This window comes from Myotis lucifugus, unplaced genomic scaffold (genome assembly GCF_000147115.1).
Source record: "Myotis lucifugus unplaced genomic scaffold, Myoluc2.0 scaffold_9, whole genome shotgun sequence".
NCBI lineage: Eukaryota > Metazoa > Chordata > Mammalia > Chiroptera > Vespertilionidae > Myotis > Myotis lucifugus.
The window spans coordinates 5,442,714-5,462,261 of NW_005871057.1; the positions used below are offsets into that span (position 1 = coordinate 5,442,714).

A 19,548-nucleotide genomic window follows, 5' to 3' on the forward strand; every position below is an offset into this window, starting at 1 on the left:
ATCATCTCATTTTATATGGTTATATTTGTATGTGTGTCAGTCATTTTATTTGTAAAATTGTTAGTAGAAGTCATTTTGACTCTAGGATTACATTATCTTCTTCCAGAGGGAATATCTATTTGTCCTGGCCATGTGTCTGAGAAAATAGCAATCCTCAATCACTTCTGTCCAAACAATTCCTGGGAAGATCTGTCATCCAGGGATTATTTCTTCTATACTACAACCCTTCAGAGTCTCAGCTCCAAATGAGGAGGATTTGCCCAAGACACACCATTTTTCTACAAGAAAAGATCCTAATAGATATGTTTCTTCTAACTCTATCAATGTCAACTCCCAGGGATTATTACATGTAGATTAAATATAGTTAATGGGGCCATATTTTAATCCTATATAATAACAGCCCAACGACCAAACGGAAGAACAACTGGTGGACCAATCGCTATGACGTGCACTGACTACCAGGGGGAAGATGCTTAATGCAGGAGCTGCCCCCTGGAGGTCAGTGCGCTCCCACAGTGGGTGTGCTGCTCGGCTCACCAGGATGATCCGCACTCCCACAGCGGGAGCAGCCGCTCAGCGGGCGGGCGGGCCCACAGCCACTCGGATGACTGGAATGAGCAGTGCTCTCATAGCAGGCCTATCCCTGCAGGCCACGCCCCCACACCAGTGCACAAATCCCATGCACTGGGCCTCTAGTGACAGTATATGAGGCAACTGGCTATTAGACTTTTTAAATGACATTTTATGCATATTGTTAAATAATATTTCTCATATGTAAAATTAACAAAGATAAAATAATCTTGCTAATATTTGAAAGTGATTTATCCCCTTTATCTTAGAAATAGATCACTAGGTAAGACCTTCATCATGAAAAACTTTCAAATAACAAGTATTATTTTTTAAGCTTGGTCCATTAAAATATATATTATAAATCACCAAAACATGTAACTTCTAAACTCTCACAAGTATTGATAAAATTTTGAGCCAATATATTACATATCCTAATTGAAGCAGATTACCCAGCAAGTGGGCATTAAAAAAAAGAATCATAGGTCAGAATAATCAAGAAAATTAGTTTACTGTAGAATAATGTAGTATCAAATTCTAATCACATCCATTCTTGAACAATTTCCTCTAATTAGCATCAAAATTAACATGGGTTTTTAGGAATGCTTCAAAAATAAATGAATCATATATATGCTAATATTAAGTATAAGAAATTAATCTATGAAATTCTGTGGAAAACAGGTTAGAGACTAGTGGCTGTTTTCCTGTTGATATTATTCCTTCTGAGAAAAAGAGAAAGAGAGCAAGTTAAAAAATCAATAATTACAACAAACTGATTCAAAAATTAAAAAACAACCAAAACATTATTTTACTTTTGTCTTTCTATAAAATGAAAGTCAGACATAGCTATCAAATAGTGGTAGTAGCATTAAAACATCACAAAACACTCCTTAGTAAAAAAAAAAAAAAAGAAAGAAAGAAAAAAGGAAAAAAAAATGGAATTTGAATTTGAAAAGACTTGGATCAATATCCTTTATGCATATCTTCAAAGCAAGTAATTTACATCCTGATCTTCTTTGATCTGATTTATAAAATATTCAAAATGCCACCACCTCTTGATATAAAACCCACTTCATTCTAGCAGGGGCTTTGAGGTGCAATATTAACACCATCCTTTTTATACTATGACTTTAGTATAGTAAAAAGCTCTCTAAGTTGTATTTGTTTCTTGTTTTATCTAGATATTTAATATGTCCTGTCTAATTATTCAGACTATATGACTTGCCAATTAAGCACAGAGGAAATATCATGGAAATATGTTCAACATGCAAAATAATTATTTTTATGTTCATTTTATTACTTAGTATTTTGAACAACAATCAAATGCCAGATACTGTTGTAGGTAGAAAATACATCTGTGAACCATTGGAAAAGAATCCCTAGGCTTCACAGAACAGAATCTAGTAGAGGGAGAAAGAGTTAATAAACAGGACAAAGAAATATAATATAATATACACTGTGTTGGATGGTTACGTGTTATGGAGTGAAAGCTGAGAAAAGGGATTGGGAGTATTAAGTAGGGGCTATTACAGTTTTAAATAGGGTGATCAGGCCTAGCCTCACTGAGGAGATAATGGCTGAGTAAAGCCTTGAATGAGTTGAGAAAGCAAGTCAAATGGTAGGAGGACAACTTTCCTAGGCATAGGAAATGGCCAGTGCTAAATCCCTAAGGCAGCTGCCTGAAATGTTGAACAGCAAAAACACCTGGGTGGTGGGAATAGAGTGAGTGAGCTAGAAAATTGCAGATGAGATCAGACAGGTAAAAAGAAGGGGACAGATGTTAGACCTTGGCCAGTTTAAAACTTGGGCTCGTACTTTGAGATGGGTAGGCATTTCAGAGATTTGAGCGGATGAAAAACAAACATGAGTTACCTTCTATCAAAATCAGAATATCACTTGCTATTCCTGCTGAGGTACAAGGACCCAAGCAAGGAGACTATTTAGGAAAATCCTGTCTAATCCCCAGGTCTGAGATGAAGACTAATTAGGATCAAGTTGTAGAGGTGATTATAGTGATTCAGTTCTACATATACTTTGAAGATAAAACGGAGAGACTTAACTCTTAGACTAAATACAGAATGTGAACAAAACAAGACACTACGGTTCTGGCCTAGGCCAATGGGAAATTGGCATTGCCATTAATTGACATGCAGAAGACTAAAGGAAGATTATGAACTCAGTTTGGACATGTTAAATTTCTGCATATGGCAATATGAGTTTGAACATCAAGGAATATGTCTAGATGAGAAATATACATTTGCATCATCAACACTTAGCTGATATGTAAAGCCAGGAGAGGAAAGAGATCGTTAATGGTGTCAGTCGAGACTTGAGAAAAGGTACAGGAACTAAACCCTGGAGGATGAGGCATAACCAATAATAAAGACTGAGGAGTGAGCAATGAAGTAGGAGAAAAACCAGACAGGTGAGATGCCCTACCTAGAGCCTAATGAAAATGTTTCCAGAAGGGAGAAATCTACTGTGCATATTGATAAACAGAAATAAAGGCAGAGAACTGATCATTACATTTAGCAATATAGAGGTTATAGATAATGTTCACAAGAGCAGTTAGATAAAGTTGATTGAATGAATACCTAACTGAAATGGATTCAAGAGAAATTACAAAAAAATAAGGGTACATAATTTAAAAAAATACTTTTGCTGTACTGGAAAAGAAAAATACTGTTTCTGTACTGGTGGTAGCTTGGTAGGACAGGGTCATTAATAGATTTCTTAAATGGGATAAATATAAGACTATTTAATGCGCTTGACTATAATCCATTAGAGATAGAAACACTGATGATGTAGAAAACAGAGAGGAATGTTTTGTCCTGGAATAGCAAGAGAGGATGAGATCTAGAACACAGGAAAGGTACCTGGCCTTTTCTAGGAACATGTACAGTTCATAACAGTATTTAATCAGGATGCTTCCATGTTTAAAACACTACTATGTGTTCCCATTGCTCTGAGGATAAAATTGGCTGACCGGTGTGGCTCAGTGGTTGAGGATCAACCTATGAACCAGAAGGTCACAGTTCGATCCCTGGTCAGGACACATGCTGGGGTTTCAGACTCGATTCCCAGTGGGGAGTGTTCAGGAGGCAGCTGATCAATGATTCTTTCTCATCATCGATGTTACTATCTCTCTCTCCCTCTCTCTTCCTCTCTGAAATCAATAAAAATATATTAAATATATATATGTTTAATGACCCTCCTTCTGGAGTATATTTGTGGCTTTCCAAAGTAGAAATGGTTCTTCCCCAGTTTTACTTGACTTGCTCTCAGGCTCTTCTCTGGTACCAATCACCCAGTCCTCACTTATTGTTCACTATTTAGGTACCTGGGTTTCTAACAAGGTACTTACTCTGTAGGTTTACACAAAAATAATCCTAAGCAAGCTCATCCCCTTTTTAAAATCTGTTTTTATTGATTTCAGAGATTTCAGAGAGAGGAAGGGAGAGGGTGAGAGAGATAGAAGCATTGATGAGATAGAATATCAATTGGCTGCCTCCTACATGCCTCCTGCATGCCTCCTATTGGGGATTGAGCCCACAACTGGGCATGTGCCCTGACCAGGAATGGAATAGGCAATCTCTTGCTGCATGGGATGATGCTCAACCAACTAAGCTGAACCAGCTGGGCCAAGCTCCCCTTTTGAGGGTCTCATTGACTCTTCAAAAAACCACCAACTTTTGTCTTGACCTTGGAGTTCTTACAACTTGCCTGATACTATGACTCTTTAATCTACCATAGAGGCAGGATATCTCAAGCTACATTTGACTTCAGATGCTATGTCCCTTATCATCTTCATCTTGGAGGAAACAAACATCAGACCCTATATCCTTCATCTTCATCTCAAAGGAAACAAACATCAAACTCTCTGAATGTTTTCCCTGAAGACCTTCTCACTTAGTTAAGTTGAACAGGAACCACTCAGCCCTCATACATGGAATGGTAGATTATACACAGCAAAGCAACAGTTCTCCAAGAAAACCCCATCCCTTTGAGCTTTATCACCTCAAACTTTAGAATCTTAAAATGGAGGTTGAGCTAATGCTGGACTTATAGTAGGACTATATCTTATCATGCCCTGCAAGTAAAGTCTTACACCTCACTTATTTAGCCTCCTCTCAACAGAAAGAAAGACTCCCATTTTAATATGTGGGATACTTAAATGAAACATTCCTGGCATTGTGGGAGAGTTCAGAAATGTTCACTATTGCTATTATTCATCTTATTTAACATCTAAAGAGTGGCTAGATGAGGAGTTGCACATATGAAAAAATTAGAGAAAAAATCAAAATGATTTAAAAACCAAGACAGTTTGGTGTCATAAAAATCAAAAGAGTAGGTGTTTGTTTTGTTTTGTTTTGTTTTGTTGAGAAGGGAGTAATCACAGTGTCAAATTTTATGGTAAATTTTAATAAAACAAAACAACCGCATTCATTAATTGGTTAATGGAGATGTAATTTTGAGCAGTGAGTTAGAGGGAAAGCCAATAGAAGGTGAGGACAGACAAGTTGGGAAAGAAGTTTATAGGAAAAGAAAAGTTAGATTGGGGAGACAGTGCTTTGTTTTTGTTTTTATTATTGGTACTAGAGGCCCAGTGCACAAAATTAGTGCACAGGAGGGGGGTCCCTCAGCCCAGCCTGTACCCTCTCCAATCCAGGGCCCCTCAAGGGATGTCCGACTGCCCATTTAGGCCCAGTCCCTGTATAACCCGGCAGTCAGACATCCCTCTCACAATCCAGGACCACTGGCTCCTAACCGCTCACCTACCTGCCTGCCTGATCATCCCTAACCACTCTGCCTGCCTGCCTGATGCCCCTAACTGCTCTCCTGCCTGCCTGATCACCCCTAACCACTCTGCATGCCTGCCTGATTCCCCCATCCTCTCTGCCTGCCTGCCTGATGCCCCTAACTGCTCTCCTGCCTACCTGATCACCCCTAACTGCCTGCTGGGGGGGCAGGGCCAGACGTGTGAGGGGCCGTCTGCCTAGCTGATTGCCCCTAACCGCTCTGTCTGCCTGCCTGATCACCCCTAACAGCCTCTGCCTCTGCCTCGCCCCTCCCCCCCGGCTTTGTCCAGAAGGATGTCCGGATGGTCATCTGGAAGACGTACGGTCTAATTAGCATATTATTCTTTTATTAGTATAGATTGTACTTATCATCATTTTACTTTTAAGGAGTAGATTTTAATGTTACCCCAAAACCCAGTGTGTGTGTGTGTGTGTGTGTGTGTGTGAGAGAGAGAGAGAGAGAGAGAGAGAGAGAGAGAGAGAGAGAAAGGGGGAAGCTGAAGATACCAGAGACAGAAAAAAAAAATAATTGGAGGAGATGAGAAGGAGGGATCAAGGATTTAGAGTGAAGTATTAGTCCTAAGCAGGAAAAGCAATGCTTACGATTAGAGAACATAGTAAATAAAGACAATTACAGGTGTAAATAAGTGTATAATGGTATGTGAAAAAAGAATGCATATTGAAGGACAACATACCTAGTAGCCTAGAAAGGAATGGTTATAGAGAATTAAGGACATTAGAATTTCAAGATAAAAATAATTAATAGCATTGCTTGGCACAAGATACAAGGAACATGGAGAAAGAAAGGATAGATAGATTCAAAAAACTGTATCCATTGATCGCATACAGAAATGCAGTTTTAGAAGAATGATGATGATAGAAGTCTGATTGTAAAGGTTAAAAAAGAGATAGAAATAATGAAAAATAAAAGCTTGAAGTGAATACCATTTCAGTTGCCTGGGCGGGAAAATCGCCAACTGGTAGAAATAGCCATCAAAAAAATAGAATGACTACAATAAGAGATAGTAAAAAATGCAGCATCTTTCTGACAGGAGCAAGGGATAAAATGCTGAGTGTGGTGGCATTAGGTTTCCCTGAAAAGCTAGAAGCTCAACCCAGATTTTATCTTCTCAGCACAATAGGAAAGGATGTTGTTTGACTTAATCAAGAAACACATGAGAGTGGACTTTGAAGAAATAGAGAATGCGGGAAAACTATTTAGAAGAGTGTAGTTAAGATTTTAAAAAAACCACACAAATAAATAATAAAAGGACTTGCAAAATTTGATAAAGATTTTTGGACAGTAAGGATTTTAGTGCTTTCACTGTGTGCCAGTGTTCATTACTACCCAGTAAAATTGTGCAGTTAAGGTTGGCTAATAATGATGATAACATCTATGGTAATAATAACAGCATCAATAGTGGCTTTTAACATTTATTGAGCATGTACTATCTATGAGGCATTGAATTGATCATTTGACATGTTCCAGCTCATTTATTTCTCATAATGATCCTATAAGGCAGGTTCTATCATTGTTTGAATTAACTACTTTGACCAGGGTTATTGAGCTAGTAACTAGCAAGCCAAAAAAATACCCAGGTAGTGTGCCTCCAGAACAAAAGTAACTTCTGTCACTCTCGGCAAGTTTTACTTAAATATTTTGCATTTTAAAATGTCAAAATATAAACCTGGAGATTATTATGCTAAGTGAAATAAGCCAGTCAGAGAAAGACAAATACCATATGACCTCAATTATATGTGGGATCTAAGGAGCAAAATAAACTGTCGAACAAAATAGAACCAGCAGCTTGGATGCATAGAACAGATTGACAGCTATCAGAAGGGAAGGGGTTGGGGGAAGTGGATGAAGGAAGGTGAAAGAATTAGCCAAAGAACATATATGCATAAACCATAGACACAGACAACAGTGCAGTAATGGCCAGAGGGAAGGGGGAGTGGAGGTTGGGTAGAGGTGGGCAAACGGGGAAATGGGGACATCTGTAATAGTGTCAACATTAAATATAAAGTTAAAAAAAGAAAAAAATAAATAAAATGTCAAAACAAAAACATATCCCTCTTCTCCACAAGTAGCCTCTTTTAATTTAATTCCTCTTTGGAGAGTATATGAGCACATCCCAGTTAATGAAAAATACCTCCTGACATTTTATAATGTTCAGGGTTTCTGAAGCACATACTAGTACACACAGCTCTTTTCAACCACTCCTGAGAGAAGATATCATCCCTTCTTCCAATTAAGGCAGCGGTTCTCAACCTTCTGGCCCTTTAAATACAGTTCCTCATGTTGTGACCCAACCATAAAATTATTTTCGTTGCTACTTCATAACTGTAATGCTGCTACTGTTATGAATCATAATGTAAATATCTGATATGCAGGATGGTCTTGGGCGACCCCTGTGAAAGAGTCATTCGACCGCCAAAGGGGTCGTGACCCACAGGTTGAGAACTGCTGAATTAAGGAAACAGAGTTTCAGAGAAGTCAAGTTATGTACCAATGGTTCCTCAGCTAGTAAGGGAAAGGACTCCAGTTCAAATTCAAATCTTCCATCTGGCCCACATGGCTCAGTAGTTTATCATTGACCTATGAACCAGGAGGTCATGGTTCAATTCCCAGTCAGGGCACATGCCTGGATTGTGGGCTTGATCCCCAGTGTGGGGTGTGCAGGAGGCAGCCGATCAATAATTCTGTCTCATCACTGATGTTCCTATCTCTCTCTCTGAAATCAATAGAAATATATTTTAAATAAATAAATAGGCAAATCTTCCAACTCAAGAACAAAGCCTTGGCCATTCAGTTCATTACTAGTTCTTATTTCTTTTTTCTCCTCAATATTCTTTCCATTTGTATTGTTTCTATTATATTCAAGCTTCACAATCCTATTTTAAATTCCTACATTTCACCAAAACTGATACATTACCATGATAATGCTTCCCTAACATAATGATTACCTAAGTAGCTCTTTTAGCGTAGATTACACAGCATTATTTTAGCAATAGATGAATTGCACTCATGGTCCCTGCTTCATTCCTCCCTGTAGTTTTTCCATGTAATTTTGTTTTGCTTTCCACTTGGTCTGTGGTCTAAGCCAAGTGATATTACCAAAATACACCCAAAAAGAGCTTACAGAGCACTTGCTTGTTTCTGCTTTGCTCGTACTCCTTTGCCATGACCATGAATAATCTGGCCTATTGCAGGATTAAACACATGCATAGAGCTGAGTGAGTCCAGTTGGTCTAGCTAAGGCCATCTATATCAGACAATGGCCAGTATAACTAACCATGCCAACCTTTAGCCAACCAGTGGCATAAGTGAGCATAGCCAAGATCAACCAATCCAAGTCAAGATCAACTGAATTTCATAAACCAATATTTTTGCATGACACTAAGCCTTTGTGTTGTTTGTCACACCACATTATTTCAGCAAGATAGCTAATACATGAATAGTATGCAATCTATCCTAAGTCAAACATCAGAATAATATTTCTTCATTATTACCTTATCATATCACCTGTTCATTCATAATTCTACTAAGTATCCTGTAGACAAACTCCGGTTCTTAGCTGTCACAAAACATATGAACAGGCCACACTCCTCCATTGCCACTATAAAAAATTTCATTCCTACCCTACAATCTTTCAATAAACAAATCTGTTGTTATTCTCCTTATTTAATTCCTTGTCTTCTTTAAGGAAAAAAAAGGTGGGGGATACTGTGAATATTAGGAAACCCAAAGCTTAACCCTGAAAGCAAAGTACAGGCTGAATTTCTATCCCCCAAATGTCCTTGAACAGAAGCCTATGCAAAACGTTACTCCTTCACATGGAATACCTTTGGGTTATTTCCAACCTTTTCCTAAAAATAACTCTCTAAAATTGCTTTCCACATGAAACTTTCTGCAGTTAATCACAATCAATATTATATATCAAATATTTTCAGTACTTCTATAATCTTTTACCATATTAATTTTGATCCACTTATATATTTTTGCTAAGCAACTCTATTCCCTAAATCCTCTGGGAGCCAAATTATATTCCTTTTTTACTAATCCCTTTACAAATATATATAACCATTTAATAATATACAGAAGGCCCTCAATAAATGCTAACTAAAATGATAAAAATTAATTTTAAACTTTTATATATGACTAGAGGCCTGATGCGCAAAGATTTATGCAAGAATGGACCTTCTTTCCCCTGGCTGCTGGCACCGCCTTCGTTCCAGCCTGGAGCCGTTTTTCCACCTTCCCACCTTCCCACACTGCCCAGAGGCCCGGAGCGGCTGGGGCAGGGAGGAACGCCTGAATCGTCACCATGGTGTCCTGCCCCGCCCCTGGCCACTTGGTGCCTGTGTATGCAAATTAATCTGCCATCTTTGCTGGGTTAATTTGCATACTCACTCCTGATTGGCTGGTGGGCGTTGCGAAGGTATGGTCAATTTGCATCTTTCTCTTTTATTAGTGTAGTTTTTTGCAATAGAAATCTCACTGTCGCCCTAACTGGTTTGGCTCAGTGGATAGAGCGTCGGCCTGCAGACTGAAGGGTCCCAGGTTTGATTCCAGTCAAGGGCATGTACCTTGGTTGTGGGCACATCCCCAGTAGGGAGTGTGCAGGAGGCAGCTGATAGATGTTTCTCTCTCATCGATGTTTCTAACTCTCTATCCCTTTCCCTTCCTCTCTGTAAAAAAATCAATAAAATATATTTTTTAAAAATCTCACTGTCTTTAATTTTTCTTTGAATATTCTTAATAAGCATATTAGTAATTAACAAATATTTATCCTGATTTCAAAAATGTTAGACTGTTTATTTTATCAATATTCCTAGTAAGTTGTTCTAATGCTCATTGGCATACATATGTAGAAATTAGTTTATCTTTTGGCATTCTGGATAAAACAAATACAACCATTTTTTATATAATGCTTTACAAATTAATTAATTTTTACTTACATTACTACTTACATTCTTTTCTTTAATCATCATAAACTATCATGTGAGGTATTTGTATTAACCACTTTTTGTAGTATGGAAATCTGAAGTCCTGACTCAAATTTATGATGTATGGTAGAGTCACAATACAAACCAAATCTTCCCATTTCAAATGTATTGCTCTCTCTATATTAAACCATGTACATTTAGTTCTAGTTTTACCTTGACAGTCCTTACTTCTGTTACTCTAACTGGTTGAGAGGGTTGTAGACGATTGACATATGTGCTGGTTCTCAAGGAGCCTACAATCTAGCCACCTAATCGGATATCTTAATGATAATACGCTAAATGATAAGGGTAAGGAACACAGAGAAAATATACTTGGGCATTCAGAGAAGGCTTCTGGCAAGATATAAAGGCTAGGCTAGGATGAGAAGTGAGTCAGCTGCAGAAAACCAGAAAACACAGACATATTTGAGAATTACTTAAGAGATTAAAAACAGTATGTTCCAAGAGGTCTAAATTCAGAGATGAAGGAGTAGACTTCATCTATGAGGATTCTCAGGTGTCTGGGTGAGGAATTCAAGCAGATTAGGTTGAGGAATGGGAGACAGATGATGACTGAGTTTGAGGCACATAGAATCTGAGGTTCTGTGGAACATGTGTATGGATCTGTGTGAGGTAAAAAATTGAGTGAGTAGTTAAGAAACATCAGGCCTGGAGATATGGAATAATTTAAAATTATGAGTACTATTTAAACACATTTATATCCACTCATATAGTAAAGAAATAATCACTGATGCATTGTTCATAAAAGAATGATAAGAGAGAAAGTAACTAAAGCAAAACACCAAGTCATCAATATCTAAAAGTATTAGATAGGCAATTTTTATGTTGTTGTGTCCTAAAGTTTGACTCTGCTTTGAATTCTCTCCCATATTTGCTAAAATAATTTTCATTTGACGTATTTATAGTAATTTTCAATTTTACATGCTTTATTTCTGCCTTAAAACTCACATTTATGGTAATCATTTTCTCCATCAAGATAAATGTCAAGTGCAGTGCCACCAAACAGTGCAAGTACATTGCTTACAAAATATTGAAAAAGATTCAAAGATAACAATTAAAGAAGAATACTCTTCTATTAGTTACAGAAAACTATAGCCCTTAAGGTACAGAGTAGGTTACTAAAATGACAGGACTATCACTTAAGAACCTGTGGATTACTAAGAGTATTTGATATTTATAATTGTAAACTACAAAACAATATTGAAGAAATGTGTCAAAGTATTTGTAGAACAGATTGAAACCATGTGCATCTAAATGTACAGGTTCATAATGCCTAGTATATAATTCCCAAACCTATGCACTCTATAAACTGATATTTTGTTGTGTGTTGCAACCTTGATTGGTGGTAAAACCAGGCCTGTACTAACATGAGACATTTATAGTTTTTATTTTTTCCATACAATAGAAATATTCATAGAATTATTTTCAGATATGTAAATGTATATTTATGGGATTCTATACAGAATCCATCTGCAGAAGTATTTCATAATATTTATTACATATATACAAAACACTAAGGAAAATTCTGAATTCTAAAACACCTGGCCCCAAAGTGTTTGGATAAGAGATTAACTAAAATTCAAAACTTGAAATTTTAGGTCATGTTATAAACCAGATATTCATCACAAGTGAATTTCTAGAATTAAAATTTTTCATTCTTATACCTTTAAAAATAGATTTATCTATACAATATTATTATGATGAAAACATTTCCAGTTTTTTTTCTTTTCCCCCAAAAAAATCTTGTTCTAGTACTTTCTATCTTCATCATCCTTATGAAATAATCACTCGTTTTTGTAAAGATAGAGAAAAAAAATTCAAAAACCCAAATTATTCTTAGAATCACTTTGATAGGGTCAGGATCCAAATCAACATCATCAGGCTTGAATAAAACATGAAAAGACAAATGTAGGAGGGATACATGCATATTCTTACACTTAGGACCAAAGAGTTAACTTCCAAGAAGAGTAGGGAAAATGGGAACACAGGTAACATTTTTGCAACTCGGTTATAAGTTGACTACTGTCCCAGGACATACTGAAAGTATGTTGACGCTGCTCCCAAATATAATACAGTCCTATGCTTCTGATAATGAAACACTCTACCCAGAAAGAGAAATGATTGCCCCATTCTATGCTTGTCACAGAAGGTAATGAATAATATGTTTGGTTCAGGGACCACCCTTTAATAGCAGCATTGACCAACTCAAATAATCCTAGTGAGGAGTAAACATGATGTGATCACTCTAGAAATTACCTTATGAAGAACAATTGCAAAGCCTGAAATGTCTAGCTTTAAGAATAAAATTATTGATGAAGTTTTTGAAATGAATCAACTCATTCTGTGTAATTAGACACACCAGTGTACCTACAGGTGAGAGTTACTGGAAATATTATTATATCTCAAAACAAGACAAGCTGGCTGAAATGAAAAGAACTAGGACAAGAGTTATCCATGTAGAGTTATGGGATTACCTAATGGGGGTGTGAAAAAAGTTTCCAGGTGGTCCTTTCATTCTGATAGTCATCAGTACCTCCACACCACAGTGTAAGTTAATAATACAGCTGGGTTTAGAATTTCATCAACTTTCATTATATACATTTTAATATTTATGAAAGCATAATATTTACAAGATATAATTTCACAGATAGAAGTAAACACTTCAACATTTGCTATATTGTATGGAAAGCAGAGGGCCAATTTTTTGTATATTATACAAAAAATACAGGATATATTGGAAGTGATTATTAAAAATCTTGTTCATTTTCTATGCTTTTTTTCCATACCTCAAATAAACACAAGTATGCTACTCTTAAATAAGAAAATTAACTTTCATTACTAACTTTGTATATAAATAATCTGGAAATCCTTAAAATTTTATATTATTTTTTTATGAAATGATATTCTTCACAAAAATATTCTAAAAAAATAACTCGTCTAACAATTTTAAGTTTGTGAGAATGGTGCTGAATTTTTGCTCTTTTTCTAATTTCCAAAATACTTTATTAAAAGAAACTGGTTCAAATGTTTTTGAGTGGAGAAGGCAATACATCAATAACTCCCAGAATTTTTAAGCAGGTGTTAGGCATTTTGAAAGAAATATTCCTAACGCTGTCTAAATAAAAATAATTAGACAGTAGTTTTCCAAACTATTATCACTTCCAAAGATAGAACACACAACTGAAAATGGAAAGCACATACTTCCAAACGTCATGATTGTGTTTAAAAAGCAAGGGAGAGAAATCAACTGTTCCCATATTCTGGTAATCAACAGGTGATTTTTCCGCCCCCACCAAAACATACAGATTAAATTAAAAAAGAAAAGACCAGATAGAAACTCATGCTTCACACTTCCTGTCACCAACATACCACAGTTTTCTTTGAGGCAAGGTTTTATGTGAACTAGTATCGATTCTTAATTTGTTTCTCACCAAAGCATGCATACCATATATTATAAAGGGAAACGTAATTATATGAATGGAAATAAAACAAAGCTTACTTAAGTCTTATCATATTTTCAATTGCAGTTGGAAGGACAAATGCTACCAGGAAGCATACCTGTGGCAGGGCTGAGTTGAGCTGTCTCTGGAGCGAATCTCTGTCGTAGATGACATCCTGCAGTCTTTGCTGGGCAAGGGAAAGACTTTCTTGGGTCTCCCGTAGGGTGTCTAGAAGACGGTCCCTTTCATCAAGCATATTCACCATCAGCTGCTCAAAATGGGAGTCTGAGTCCGAGCCACTGCTTTGGGACCCCCTTTGGCTCATTGGGGTGTCCTCATTAATCGTGGGCATCACTTCACACATCATTGCTTAAAGAAAGTAAAGGGGAGGGAAGTTTAGTAAAGAAATGTTTTCCAATCATGCTGCCCAGGCCTCAACCCAGCAAATGCTTTGCAGCTCCTTAGCCTAATTGTCTCTTTTCCCCTTACTCCAAGCAAACTAAATATTTTGATCTCAAGGAAAAGTGATTATTTTTTCATGATTTATTGCACCTAATTCAATTTATAGTAACATGTTACTACATTTATTAATTGGTCACCTTTCTTCCCCTATAAATTTACAAATCCCTTATTGCTAATACCTTCATGTTATCTTTATTTGTTATATTGTTAACAACAAGCAGGGTCTGTCCCTTAATGGGTGGGCAGTAAATTATTTTTAAATGACATAAGTAATTCAATGAATTAATGTTCACTCTTTTATTCAGGAAAATTTACAAATAAGAGAGTATTCTGTTTATACAATTAACAGTTTTTACTTTTTTATCTTATCAACTTTTTTTTCATACCAATTTAAAGCTTTTTTACTTCAAAACTCCCATTTTATTATTTTCACATGCTCTCTCCCTAAATTCCTGCAGTAGACTACACGGTAAAGTGACTGAATTAAATATAAGCTTTATGAAATAGACTGAGGCACATACATTTGTTTAGGTTAATATACTACTAATTGCACTAAAGATTCCTTTGTTTCCTGTGAGCTGCATTGTCTGGTTTTCATCCAAACAATACAAACTAACACTTTCGAATAATCCACAAAACAGATACCATGAATTACATTAGCCAATGCAGTAACTTCACATCTCAGCTGCTAATCAGAGGCTACCAGTCATGAAATAAATTAACTGCACAGGATATTTTTTTAAAAATTATTTATTTATTTTAAAATAGAAAACACAGACATTGGGATGCAACATTGATCTATTGTGTGGCATTTTAATAATCAGAAATGATCTTGTTTTCTCAATTATGTTCTGTCTTATATTTTTAAAAGAATCAAACACATCTCAGCTTCAGCTGTTGTCCTGAGGCCAGGAGCTATTAATTAGAGGGCTTGGTTTTGTAGAAAGCTGATGTGGAAAGGCTGGTTTGGCCGTTGATCCTGAAGCATTCTTTGGTTGTATAATGCAAGGTCAATTCATTTTTCTGCTTACATATTCCTATCCTTGGGGAAAATGTTTATGATGATATTTTCAAATAAAATGTCAAGACTTAACAGCTCAATAGTTAATTATTTTTTATGTAATTCTTTCTATAAATTGAGTTATTGAGGAGAGAAATTCAGTTATCTGTAAATGATTTGGTCAGGGCTCACTGAAAACTAGGAGAAACTTTCAGAAAGATAAAAGTACTTTTGCTACTGCTACCCTATGTTAAATTTTAAGGAGGGTGATTTTTAGAATAATTCAAGATAATGCTTGGAATTATTGCTTATCATTCAAAACACTGGGCTACCTGTAGGTAAGAATTTGACTTGTTCAATTTCTTATTCACCCTAAAATAAATAATAGGGTAGATACACAGGATGTATTAATGCACACATGTGTGCACAGAGGCAAACACACACACACACACACACTGTTACTATTGTTAAATACTCAATGATGAAAATAAAATATTTGTATTTTTTTATTTTGCATTTTATTCAAACACTATCACAAAGATGGAATAAAAAGAGACTCCTAAATTTACAAATTTTCTTTACATTGATTGAAAGGAAATTGCAAAAACAAAAAAAGTGTTCCAAAACAATTGAATATTTAAAACGATTAGTTTACTTGCCATGCATGACATACACACAGCTGTGTCATTCTGGGAAATCATTACCAGCAGCCAATGTAGAATTTTTTGTGTGTTTTTTGTTTGTTGGCTTGTTTGTTTGTTTGTCATGTACGGTTACAACAAAATACTGGAAGAGAAAATGGTAGCATTGTGACAATTTGTGTCAAAACACTTGCAAGGTTTAAATTTTAGGGTTAAACATTATTAAATCTGTATTTTAAATTATATCTTTCTTGAAAGAAAGCCACTAGCCTATCTTCACTCAGAATTACTTACAACAACTTTAAATTCCAAGGAAAAATATAACTTCATTGATTAACTTTGTTATAATTTTCTCCTGAGTATACTACCCTAATTCTAACAAAGGCTTGTCACCAGGCTCTTAGATAGCTATAAAAGCGGGTCTTTGATTAAGTCCAAAGATGCTATGATGAGAAGAAGCACCTTGGGGACTTAGGAAAGTCTATTAAATCTTCACTCAAGAGCACTGGATTCAATTTCACTCCTGTAGCATGTGAACCAGGGAAAGTCACTTCACCTGTCAAAACTTCTGTAAAGTAGGGTTAATAATCTATGCTTTTAAAAAGGTGTTCTAAAGCTCTGCTGGTATACCTAACTGAGATTACACAGTAAGATAATAAAGGCTTTTATAAATTCAAGTATTTCTTTTTATTATAAAGTGACCAACATTCATCTTTTCAGAAAGAATATTTTGGTTTTTGATTCATTATATTTCCATGCCTAAAGATTTAATTTAATTGGGTACTCTGAACTCTCCACATTCAATTTAAAAAAATCAAACTATGAAAAATTTAGTTAGGAAATAAGATAAATACATGCTGCTTTTCTTAACCAGCAGTCAACCCAAATAAGTACATCTGAACTCTTCTCAACAAAACTGGGGGTGGGGGGGGGAGGTGGAGGGAAGGAGAGGGGTGGTGATGTTTCTATAAAAAAATAAGGCACTTTCATGAACTACTTTAGCTTCTTGCAATAGAACTCAGATTCTAACATAAGTTACAAAATAATTGTATAATCCTTAAAATATAATATAACCTACTTCTTAAATGCACATTTTAGGTATTAAAAGCAATTAAAAATAGATATTCAGTGTAAGAGTTAAACACCATCTCATAGAATAGATGACATCTGAAGCAACTTGGCAATCCAGAAGTCTACGGTCATTCAACCTCTAGTACATTTCATCTTCATATACCACTTCTAACTTTTCTGATAATTTTCAAAATTACAACTGCCTTGCATAGCATAATTCCTGAAAAACCAGGAAGGGATTACTAACACTTTGCTTTGATATTTGCCTTTCATCTTCTCCTCTCCAAAGTCAATTGATACATGAATTATGTTATCCTCTTCTAGATGTTTATGCCTTGTTCATTAAATTACTGAAGGTCTCAAGTCCTAATAGAGATTATTTTATTTTAAAAAGAAAAAACAATAATAAAGCTGGTTGATTTAATTATCCCAGTGCATAAGTTTAGCTTGAATAATTTTATACAAGGAAAACCAACTCCCTTATTCTTAGCACATAACCTTGACTGTCTCCTAAATCTCCCAGATTTCAAAATAAAAGTTTGAATGCCCACTGGAGTCAGTACTCAAAAGCTTCAAGATCCAATGTGTTTCTTAGCAATATATACCATTTAAGCAATACCTATACAGATGTAATAGTGCTACAAAAGGTGTTTTTTTTTTCCTGTCAGTGAATCACTTTATTCAGGCAGATCACTAGGATTTAAACCTTAGTAGAGGCAAAGATGAAATTATCTTTGGTAGTCAGTTTCTTTTGCAAAGATTGAGTTTTAAGAACTAACCCAGCTCCATCTCAGTTAACACACACACAAAAGTAATTCCTTGAGAGAAATCCTAGCTATTGTCTGATTACGTTACATGAATATTCCTCCTCCTATTTAACCCTTTGTAATCCCCTGTCCTCGGGAAATAATGCCATCACCTCTAAGGGAAGCATTTTGCACTTTCTTTACCCCAGTGCCTCTACAGCTGGCCAAAGAGCCAGGTCATCTCACAGGGCTGGACAGTTATCTCTCGGCCACACCCCCACCCCCTGAAGAAGTTGACTTCATCGTTTCCACACTTAACATTCTTCATTCTGCCCAACAGGAGGGAACCGAGTCGGGAGGCAGTAGGGAAAGAGGAGGAGGGATGGGAGTCCGGTAGAAAGCAAAAGGTACGGAGCAGTAATTGGCAAGGAGGAATTTGCATCGCATCTTCCCTGGGGGCGGGGTGGGGCCGGGGTGGGGAGGGAGTTAAAAAAATAAATAAATAAAGCGGTAGGGGAGCCATGTCACTCAAATACAGTTATGGTACCTAATGCCAGTAGTTTCGGGTCCTGCTTCTTCAATGGATCAATGACAACCGCAGTCTCTGGCTGACCAGCGGGGAGGCTCACGCCCGGCGCTCCTGGACCATTCCCCTGGCAATGGGAGGAGAAAGGCGGCTCAGACCCGCGCGCGCCCCCGCGCCCTCCGGAACCGGCCCCGGCTGCGTGGCGAGGCAGCGGCCCCGCATCTTCCCGCGGCTCCGTCAGCAGCCCGAAGGAGAAGCGTCCATCGGAAAAATGGCATATTACAAATTTTGCTTTGGGAAGCAGAGCTCGGTTCAGACCATTGTCAAAGGGAGGAGAGGGGGAGGCGGCTCTTAAAGCAGCAGCGGCCCCTTTGCCAGAGCCGCCCCAGCTCCACGCGTGCAGCCGGACGCCCGGCGCGGGGAGCCGGGCACTGGGGGCTGGGTTGGACCTGTAGAAACTTAATCTAGTGGCGCTGCTCCCCGTCCAGGTCCAAGCCACCCGCAGGGCATCTCCCCCAACGTGAGCTTCGAGGGGGAAAAGGATGCTGAGTGACTGGCAGGGAAGTTCTCCACCACATCCCCCTCCTGGAGCCCCTCCGGAGTTGACCGCTGACGCCCCAAGTAGGAACGCTACAGGGAAGCGAGTCCCCAGGGATGCGAGAGGCAGGACAGGTCCCCTCCTGGCCCCCAGCCTATTTCCGCGCTACGGTGTCTCGTTTCACTAAAAAAAAAAAAAAAGGCAGTCCTCCGGAAAGGCAAGCAGTCAACCCCACACACACCCCGTTTCTCCCCCCAGCCTCTTTGCAAGCCTCCTTGCCGGCATCCGTGGGCCGGGAGGACCAACCTGCTGGCAGCCGCTGTGGATGCTACAGCATCTCTCCTCACTTGCCTCTGGCTGTTGCTGCTGCCGCTGCTCCTCCTCCGTCTCTCCCCCTCCTCCTCCCTGGCAGCAGCCACCTCGTCTTCCTCTGGAACAAGGGCTTCCCCTGGAAGCTGCTGCAGTGGTTTCCACCGGCCCTTAAATAAATTCTGAAGTAATCACGTCTTCGCTCTCCCCTCCCCACGCACACGCGCTCGCGGATACACACGACTGCCCCGAAGCCGCCGCCAGGCTGCTGGGCTCGCGCGGGTCCCCGTGCCCCCGGCGAAGGCGGGAGCTAGGGATGGGCAGGTGTGGGGCGGGGGCAGGCTCTTCCTCACCGAGCCTCCCCCCGCACAATGGTCCTCGCTGGAAACCGTGTGTCTGCCCGCGCTGCTGGGGAGGGGAAGGGGCTGGGGCACCTTCT

The 19,548-nt window shown here is 38.0% G+C and overlaps 1 protein-coding gene across 4 annotated transcripts in view; it reads right to left on the reverse strand.

Moving 5' to 3' along the window:
• The window catches only part of PPFIA2 (PTPRF interacting protein alpha 2), a 460,535-nt gene extending 441,387 nt beyond the window's left edge, over nt 1–19,148 (reverse strand). For 2 of the 4 annotated variants that reach the window (XM_006083973.3, XM_006083975.3), the window contains exons 1-2: nt 18,284–18,570; nt 13,935–14,185 (exon numbers count right to left, since the gene is read on the reverse strand). In XM_006083973.3, the coding sequence (XP_006084035.1) occupies nt 13,935–14,183 (249 nt within the window). In that variant the 5' untranslated portion in view covers nt 14,184–14,185; nt 18,284–18,570. Of the gene's footprint in view, nt 1–13,934; nt 14,186–18,283; nt 18,571–19,106 lie in introns of those variants that run through there. The other 2 variants (XM_006083971.3, XM_014451455.2) reach the window with 2 other exon arrangements.
• Between the last annotated feature and the right edge of the window lie 400 nt (nt 19,149–19,548).